At 41.3% G+C, this 9,537-nt stretch overlaps 1 protein-coding gene across 1 annotated transcript in view; it reads left to right on the top strand.

The window, feature by feature from the left end:
* LOC103768880 (protocadherin-15-like) overlaps positions 1–9,537 on the top strand; it is a gene marked incomplete at its 5' end in the record, with an annotated part of 190,564 nt that overhangs the window by 161,496 nt on the left and 19,531 nt on the right. The window contains 2 exon segments of the mRNA XM_008936046.1: positions 3,994–4,212; positions 7,543–7,653. Of these exon segments, the coding sequence (XP_008934294.1) occupies positions 3,994–4,212; positions 7,543–7,653 (330 nt within the window).

Below are 9,537 nucleotides of genomic sequence, written 5' to 3'. Positions count from 1 at the left end.
GCTGGGGTGGGGCGAGAGTAGGCCACAACAATGATAAAAGGGCTGGAACTTCTCTGCTGGGAGCCCAGCAGGAGAGAGCTGGACTTGGTCAGCCTGGAGCAGAGAGGGGTCCAGGAAGACCTTGCAGCCTTCCAGTACTTGTAGGGGGCTTATGAATAGTAACGGGGACAGACTTTTTAACAGGGCCTGTTGACACAGGACAAGGAGTGATGGTTTGAAACTAAAAGGGAGAGATTTAGGCTAGAGAGGAGGAAGAAATGTTTTATACAGGGGATGGTGAGACCCTGGCCTACGCTGCCCAGAGAGGTGGTTAATGCCTCCTCCCTCAAACCGTTCCACGTGAGGTGGGACGGGTCCCTGAGCAACCTGCTCTAGTTGCAGATGTCCCTGCTCACAGTGGGGGGATCGGACTAGATGACCTTTAAAGGTCCCTTCCAACCCAATCTAGTCTGGGGTTTTACAATTTTTCTGATAAATAAACCACACTAAACCAAAGCTAATGGTTGAGACTCCTGTAATCACCTGCAGGAGATGTTGCTGCAGTCCATCAGGTCATGTCCAACAGTCACTTATGAAGTGGAAACACAAGGAGATGTGGCGTGCTCTGGCTGTCCTGGGCTCATGCCTATGTGCACATAAACAGTGCATACACAGGCTGTGCCATGCTCACTGCCACAGTATTTTGAACGGGCTGTCTCACATCCAGAAGTCCTACAGGAGTAGCCCAGTCCCACAGCTTGGCATTCAAACAAAATGTTTGGCTGTAAAACAAAGACATGATTCAGGAGGCGTGGGCATAACAGCCACGTTGTGCTTGTCACCGCCAGCTGGGGAGACCCACAGGTCTCCCAACGTGCTGATTTTTCCCTGGCCTGTACTTCATACAACTGATATGCAACGAAAGATTCATACCTTTGCTTAAGACTGCTGTGACTGATTACCTGACATTTCTATTAATCAGGAATCTGTCTGATTACACCAAAAAATGGAGCTGAATAGTAACTATGCTTTAATTCCTTTCTCTTACACAAACTCCTGGAAGTCTTTGAGGCCACTTAGATAATTTTACAGACTGAAATGATCAGCCTTCTTTTTTATCTTTTATATAAAAGAGGTTTTGATTTATTGGAGCATAAAAACCAGTTGGATCTAGAAAACTTCTCCTGCATATATTAAGTGGAAAATGTCCACCGTTAAAACGCTTACCCTGTCTGAATCTTTTGCACAATGTGTCATGTTTCATCATGGAGTAAATGTGCATGGTTGAGTTACGGACCTGTTAAAATAGGGTTTGTCATGAAAATGCTAACAGAATTTTAACTGAGAGATTGTTAAAATCACCCAGAGATTTAAAGCTGTCCTGCCTGAGTGCTTCTGCCAACTCGGAAGATGTGCACCAAGCACCAGTGACATCTAGTGTACAACGAACGAATTGGAGCTCCCTTTTGCTGGTTTATGTCTTGGGAACCATTATTGCAGGTCTGCAGTCATTCAGAGCTTATCCTTTCAGAATATTTTTTTTAGCAATTTGTTGTTAAGTTTGTTTTATCTCAGCGTTTTTCATTTGACTTTCTTTATCCAGGAGAACCATTGCAGGTGTAAGGGTTTTGGGTTCTGGCATAGCTGTGAATCAGCAGGATCCTCCTCCATCCTTTGGGGTACCTTCTACTTGGATCTTTATAGCTGGTGCCTACTCCTTGGCAGCTTGTGGGACAGTCAATCCTCACTTCAAAAGTGATCCAAGAATCTCTATTTTCCCTTGGAAGTTAAAGCCTTGGCTGATACATTTTTTGCAAATAAAGCCTTGGCTAAAATATTTTTTTTCAAATTTCTGAGGTAAATTTCTTTAACATTCTGTTTGCATTCAAAAAAGAAATAGAAAATCTACTGTCATAGGGGAAAGGAGGTCATTCAATTGGGATTTATATTTGGCTCCTTGTCTTTAACCTACCAGCACTTTAACACTTCAGCACCGCATCAGCAACTGAACATCTTTCACTGGATTTGCATTTTCAGAGGCTGCCTCAATCCTTTGCTTGGTAACTGTGTTGTCCCAAGTTCTTATCAAAGGTGATGCCCAAGCAGAAGATGGGCATTATTATAGGTTGCAAGCAGTGACAGCAGCACAGGGTTCCTGGTTAGCTAATACTCTAGCTTGGCCTAGGACCTAACTCTTAACTATGTCCCTTGCAGGCCTGCTTGAAGCCAGTGTTTTTCTGATAACTAAATAAATTGGCTATTGTTCCTGTAATTAGTAATGTTAGTTAAGATTGTTCTGGTGTCCAGCAGCATTTGGAGAACCCCTGAAGTTTAAATTACAGTTTATTGTAAGCATTAAGTGCTTATCCTTTTAGAAGAGGTATGAAACTCCAGAAGCAATGGCCTGCATCTTCTCAAAGAAGAAAAAAGAGGTAGTTTACAGTAGTCTCCATCTGTGGCCTTTTGTTTGACCTTAAAATGAAACCAATTTGACTTGCAGCAAACAAGTACAGTTGGTGTAGCATATTGTGAAATGTTAGTTTTCCTTGTTACAATTCTCCTGCATTGCTCAGGAATGTTCTTACAGGTTCCACCCAAAAATTTTCATGATGGAGAGAATGCTGTCAGGCAGCCTGAAGCCTGTAAATAAACTCCCTCAGAACGGTGACAAACACTGAGAGGGCCCATCCTTCACCTGACCTGAGGTTCACTCCCACTGCAGATGAGTTCATCTGTTTTCCTTTTGCCATCAAATAGTCATGTTGTAAGAGGAAAGTCTTACTCAAATAATTCAACACATAGCACCAGTATTACAACCAAAGTTGTGCCTTTGTACTCTGCACTGGGGATGCTGCACCCCGAATCCTGGATTCATTTTTGGACCACTCACTCCATGAAGAACATTGAGGGGCTGTACCAGGTCCAGAGAAGGGCAACGAAGCTGGGGAAGAAAGGTCTTAGAAACCAAGTCTGGTGAGGACCATCTGAATGACCTGGGGTTGTTGAGCCTGGAGAAAAGGAGGCTCAGAGGGGAGACATTCTTACTCAACAACTCCCTGAAAGGAGGCTGGAGCCAGGTGGGGTTGAGTCTCTTGTCCCAAGGAATAAGTGATAGGACAAGAGGAAATGGCCTCAAGTTGCACCAGGGTAGGTTAAGGTAGGACGTTAGGAAAAAATGTCTTCCCCACAAGGGTTGTCAAGCCATAGATCAGGCTGCCCAGGGCAGCGGTGGAGTTCCCATTCCCAGAGGGGTTGGGGACAAGCCCACAAGTTGTGTATATGTGGTGGTGAGGGACGTGGTTTAGTGGTGACCAGGCAGTGCTCAGTTAATGGTTGAACATGATGATCTTAAGGATTTCTTTGAACTAAAACGATTCTGTAATTCAGTTCTAAGAAAATGGCCAAACCATGGAGGCTTACTAGACAGAGCAGATGTGAGAATGAGGATCACCATTGATGTAGCTGGAGGGAAGGGGCTGGCCATTAATAAAAACATCGTTTTTCCAAATTCCCTTTCATTTTAATATTGAAAGGGAAACCAAATGGAACAAACTACAGGCTATTCCTCCATCCAAAGAATGTCCTCAAGAAGGTGAGGAAAGTCCTCTAAGTTACTTGATTTTAGAGTGGCATCAAGTTGATCTTTAGGCCTGAGTGGTCTTTAGGGATCTGTGCAGGAGGGTTAATTAGTCCTCTGCAACAGACGGCTGAAGGCAGAAGCACAAAGCCGGCGTTTGCCATGCTGCTCTCAATGGCGTGGAGATCTTTTAACCCCTAGACAGCAGGATAAGCTTCAGCTCACCTCTCCTTTTCATTCATTTGAATTGTGTCCTGATGTTAAGCACCACTGGAGTTATCACTGATACAAGGATTAGAGGGAATTGCTGATACTCTTAAGCACATAAAGAAGAGTTATGTGCTTTATCAGACCACGGTTATTAACCCAGCGATACTGTAATTCCAAGACATTAACTATGAACTTGGCTGTAATAGCTTTCTTCTGTGCCATTGAAGGTTCCTGGATGGCAAACTGCTGGACATCAATAAAGAATTTCAGCCGTACCTGGGGCAGGGGGGACGCATCCTGGAGATCCGCACCCCAGACGTGGTGGCGAACGTCAAGAAGCAGGCGCAGGCTGTAGGCTACACGGAGGGCGCGCTCCTCGCCCTGGCCGTCATCATCATCCTCTGCTGCATGCCCGCTATTTTAATAGTCATGGTCAGCTACAGACAGTAAGTACTCCTCCTCCTTTTTGAGGAAACAACGTTGGAGTAGGGGTGCTACGCTTCTTAGCAGAACTATGTTGAAAATTATCCTTCGTTGCAAGGAAATAATTATACAGGGAAATATTTCTCGTTTCCCTCTTGCCACTGGAGCTGGTCAACTCTTGGTGTGGGCTGCCTCTGAAAGAGGAAGTGCACAGGGAGTGCATCTCGCTACACTTCCTAAAGCTGTGGTGCAGTAACTGTTCTAGGATACGTTCCAACACACGAGGTCAAAAGCCAGGTGTTTGAAATGCAAGTGTAGGTTCAGAGCTCAATTCCCTGCCAAAAACTAAAACCTCACAAATAAACAAAAAGCAGAGGAAAAGGTGCTGCGTCAATAAAGGAATCAAAAATAAAATTGTGTAGCTGGGGCAAAATAAGAGCAGTCAACTTTTTTTGTTTAAATCCTAAAGTACACACTGGTTTGTTTTTCCCCTAGCTATATGCTTCTTAATTGCAAATGCTTCATGAGGAATTGATTTTTGTGTCATTTTAGCGCTATATAAAGCAGCGTACATCTAAGAGAACCTTCTTGATATTTCCACTCACCTCTCATAGACTCAAGAGGTTTAAGTAATTGGGCTAATAGACTAATTAAAGGATCAACATCACTAACAAGTTCCTCTCAACTAAGACTTTTCAGGTCTGCTCAGCTTTAAAATCAGTGCATTTGGACTTAAAGGCTGTTTATGTGTTCTTTCATTTCTTCTCACCAAAAATTTCCAGTTCCACATGCATGCTCTGAGCACTCCAAGAATTGCCAATCATTACAAAATAAAAATAAAATAATTCTCTGCATCTTCCCCAGTAAATGGCCACATTCACATTCTGTAGATATCAATCCGTACCTCCTTTCTGTCTGCATTTTAAAATTGGTGAATTAGCTGGAATGTAGTCTCGCCAACCTCTTAGTTCTTGGTGCTTAATGTACCTTCTTTGAATTATATTTACATCCCAGTTTCTCCAAACAATTTGAGTCAAAGGAAAAAGTCCTTTTAAAGGTGTTTGAAAGAGCTTGACAAACTTCTGTCCTATTGGCAGCGCATCTCAAAACTGCTTTACTTCTCCCCAGGTTGTATATGCAATTTACTTGCAGGAAAATGCTGCAGAACCAGTTCAACCTACAGTTAGGTTATTGTTTCTGAATCCCCTGCTTCTTTTAGAAATCTAATAGCACTATTTTTCCTTGACATCTGTTCGATTATCGAAAGAGCATTAATCTCTTTTAAGAGCTTTAAGGAATCCACCTAACTTCATTTCATAAAAAAACCTTCACATTTTTGTTGTCTAGAACTATGACTGGAGTTGGATTTATAGCAGACCAATGTGAATAAATTATGCTTTAACGACAAGTGTATCACTGAAGGGTGCCAAAGAAAATAAAAGAAATTTTAGTGTTAATATCAACATCAAAAGCTATTCTGAGCCTTGCAGTTTGATTTTGCCTTTTTTCTCCTTTTCAAAAGGAGTTTCAGTATTTTTCCTGGTAACATTCTGGCATATTAGGTGCTCCAGTTTGACACTGAATGTAGAGATTATAGCGGGATAAATGTCAGACTGACGGCACACAGAATCAAAATGTTAAGTTTTTCTCACTGTTGAAACTTCTTATGTGTGTAGGTTCATTTTTCAGAGCTTTCCAGATCAGTGACCAGCTTACTAAATTTTGTAAAAATAATAGTTACTGAAAAAAAATAATTTTATTTATAAAGCGATGGCTGTCAAAGTGCAGCACAGTGCCTTGTAAGCAAGCCAGAAATCATCATCATTCTTTTCTACCAAATAGTGCCCTTGAAATCAAGTCTACCCGGTACAAACCCCATATGGTAACTACAAGTAATGTATTATTTACTATTCACAAAAGACTTGTATCTTCTAAATAGCACCCAAAAATAATGCTTCTTCACTGTTGAAGGTGGGCTCTGTAGCATTCTTGAAGCATGTGAAAATAAGAAAGCCTACCAAAAAATGCATCCCTCATAACGTACCTACCAAAGAAATATCGTGAGGTATATTTATGTTTTCATGCCTTATTCTTTTCTCTGTGTGTGTGGCAGGGAGCTGTTTTCTGTAAGCCCTAAGCAGTTTTCCTCTCTGTAATTCATGTTTGTGCTGACTGCAGAATTGTTTTGAGAGTATCACAAATAGCAGCTAAACAGCTCTGGAAATGATGATTCTTTAAACATGTCATTAATTCTGTAATTTTATGTGTGGAATAATTAAGTAGCATCGAATTTATGACTCCTGTTAGGTTCACTCTTTAGGACAGTTGTTGCCAATGGAATTCATTTAACCTTCCTTTTTATCTCTTTATCTTTTTTTGCATAACAAAACAGATTCAAAGAGTAAGTACTTATTTTCAGCTTTGTTTCTAAGAACTTGTAGAGAAATACTGATAAGCTACCAGTCTCTATTTTTAAGAAGAAAGGGTACTTGACATTCAGTAAGAGTTATTTCCTATCCTCCAGCTTGCTCCTGAACACACTCTACGGCGAGGTTATGTTACTCATATGGTTGCTCCATGCGCTTAACTGTTGCATGCTTGCACACGTTAAACATGCCATGGTTCAAGACGTTGCATGTTTTCTGCAGAGAAAAAAAGAGAAATATTTGTGTGTGTATGGTATTCTTCAAGCAAGCAAGTGCAGGTCAGGCTACAATGTGTAGAGAGACATCCCTAGAAAGGACAAGGGGGCAGCCACCCTCAAACCAAAGTGAGGTCAGGCATGTTACCTCAGTTACACACATGAGAGATCACTGGCTTTGTTTTCTAGGTAGAAAACAGAAATTTGTTTTTTAGTGAATTTGCCCATTTAAAAAAAGTAATTTTTTTGGGAAAACTGGTCATTGAGACAACCCTAATGAGAAAGTCTAAGTGATAAAACTTTGCCAGAGACTTTTTTGGTGTTTAAAATGACAGTTTCTTGGCACTTGTATGAAGTACCTGACCAAAGAGCTTACGCTCTCCATTGTTGGTCCTGGGCAACCAGAGCAGTGTCAGAGTTGGCACTCCATGATTTCCTGGGAAATACCTGCTGTCAGTGATGCATTGCTGGTCGGGAGGCTTGCAGCTGGGGGGAGCTCTAGAATTCCCCCAGGAGAGAACAAATAACAGAGAGCTGAAAAAGCCAGGAGAAGATTGTCACTTTATTACTTTGAAGAAGACAAAGCACAGGGACGTTTTGAGAACTGCAGGAAAAAAATGTAGACAACTTAGAAAACTTTACATCTTGGCTTACACCTGGGTATAGAGTGTTCCTAATGAGTACTTCTCCTTCCCTGTGTGGTTTACCAAAGGCGACAGGCTGAATGCGCAAAGACCGCCAGAATCCAGATGGCTCTGCCAGCAGGCAAACCAGCAAGCGCCGCTGCCAATAACCTCTACGAAGAGCTTGGTGACAGCACCATGTGAGTATTCTTGTGACACATTGATAAAATCATTAGTGACCAAAGCCTTGACTCGCTTTTCAGGAGCATCACTTCATGCAGTCTGTGTCAAAAAGGCTTTTCTTCACAAAAGGTCTTCCCCCAGCTGCTTGAGGTTTTCAAACATTCATAAAATAAATAGGATGACTCTATAAGGAGAGAAAAAACAATTTAACCTGCTAAGTTGCCAAAAAAGCAGGGCATAAAAAGATGTTTTTTCCTAGAGCAAGAGCCTACAGCAGGCCATTACTACCAGGGCAAGCCCAGACTGGATTCCTTTTGTGCCATTGCAAACCCAAGCCAGCATGCCACATTTGTCATGTAGCTGTTGACTAAACAGGTCCAATGAAATTGCTGCCCCAAAGTCTCCATTTCATAGAATCATTAAGGTTGGAAAAGATCTCTAAGGTCATCAAGTCCAACAATAAACCCAGCACTAGCATGACAACTAAACCATGTCCCAGAGTAGCACATCTACACATTACACCTCCAGGGATGGTGACTCCACCACCTCCTTGGGCAGCCTGTTCCAATTTGCTAGAGTAAGAAATATTCTGTTGGATAAAGTGGGCTTTCTTTTTCATTCCAAATTTGAAGCTGTTTGAATATCGAAATTAAAGATAAAGGAACTATCAAAGTAGAGAAACCACTGAAAGTTCCATCAATATATCCTTTATGTATTATATGCTTGTAAAATAAGAATATTACCAAGCTGCCTACCTTTTCATGCTTCTATTTATGGACTCCAACAGCAATTTAACTCTCAGAATAAATATATTACAGCAGAGAATATCCAGTTGGTATTTGTCTCATAGGGGGGGGGGGGGGGTTTGATAAGCTTGCTACACTTCCTCATCTACAGTTATATTTTAAAACCAAGGAACGCAGAAAGGCAGAGCATTAATGACATGTTTGGAAACTGGTAGAGAAAGTGCCGCTGGTGGTGTTGAGGATTACCCAGCTTCTGCTCTTTTTTCAATCATTAGTTGTTTTACTCAGAAAGTTAAAATGTTCTAGAAGCTGTGATTGAGTAGATAAAATGTCAAGGAGGCCTGACAGAGTATCACTGCGGCTTTAGCTGTTGGCCAGCAGAGCGCAGCCTCTGTGCTAGAACTCATTCCAGAGCCTGAGCTTTTCTCTGCAACTAGAGTGATGCTTGAAGGAAGAACAGCTTCTCCTGAAGGCTGAATTTCCTCCTGTGCCCTTGACCTTTGTGGAATGTTAGTGCTTGGGCAGAAAGGGAGGAAAAACTTCTTTGGCAGTAGTATTTACTCACATTTTTGAATGTGAACACTTTTGCTGGTGAACCACACGAGATCACAGCTCTGTACATACTCACACATACAGTGAGAAAATTCCTGTTTGTTTTGCATTTACCTCAGTTTCTCCTGAAATAAATGGTTCAATTAATGATTCACTTCTATTGGTTTTTCTGGCAATGATAGAAAGCTGATGATCTGCGGGAACTGGATATCCCAGTGGATGTATCTGTGTTTTTTCCTGATGAAAAGGACCTTATACTAAACCTGCAAAGATTTCCTTTCATGTTTTACTGCTGAAACATACAGGTGCAAATTTACATATTTACAGTATTCCCCTCGAGGCTTAGATTTATGTTCATTTTGACACAAAACAGTTTTCATTGGAACAGAGAAGTTGCTATATTTGAAATACTTTCTCTCAGCTGTCTTTGCAAGAAGCTAAACTATACTGGTAACCATCACGCTAAGGAACTGATTAAACATAACGCAGTAAAAGTCTTTAGAGGCTAAGTGAAAATCCTTAGGATTTTAAAGACAATACTATGCTTCTATAAAAAGAATCACAAGTTATCTTATTTTTAGTGTCAAATATTTGATTTCAAGG

Source organism: Merops nubicus, unplaced genomic scaffold (assembly GCF_000691845.1).
Source record: "Merops nubicus isolate BGI_N331 unplaced genomic scaffold, ASM69184v1 scaffold1360, whole genome shotgun sequence".
In the NCBI taxonomy this organism is placed as follows: Eukaryota; Metazoa; Chordata; class Aves; order Coraciiformes; family Meropidae; genus Merops; species Merops nubicus.
Note: the sequence above shows the minus strand (reverse complement) of the source record. Positions and strands in the feature narration are given on the sequence as shown.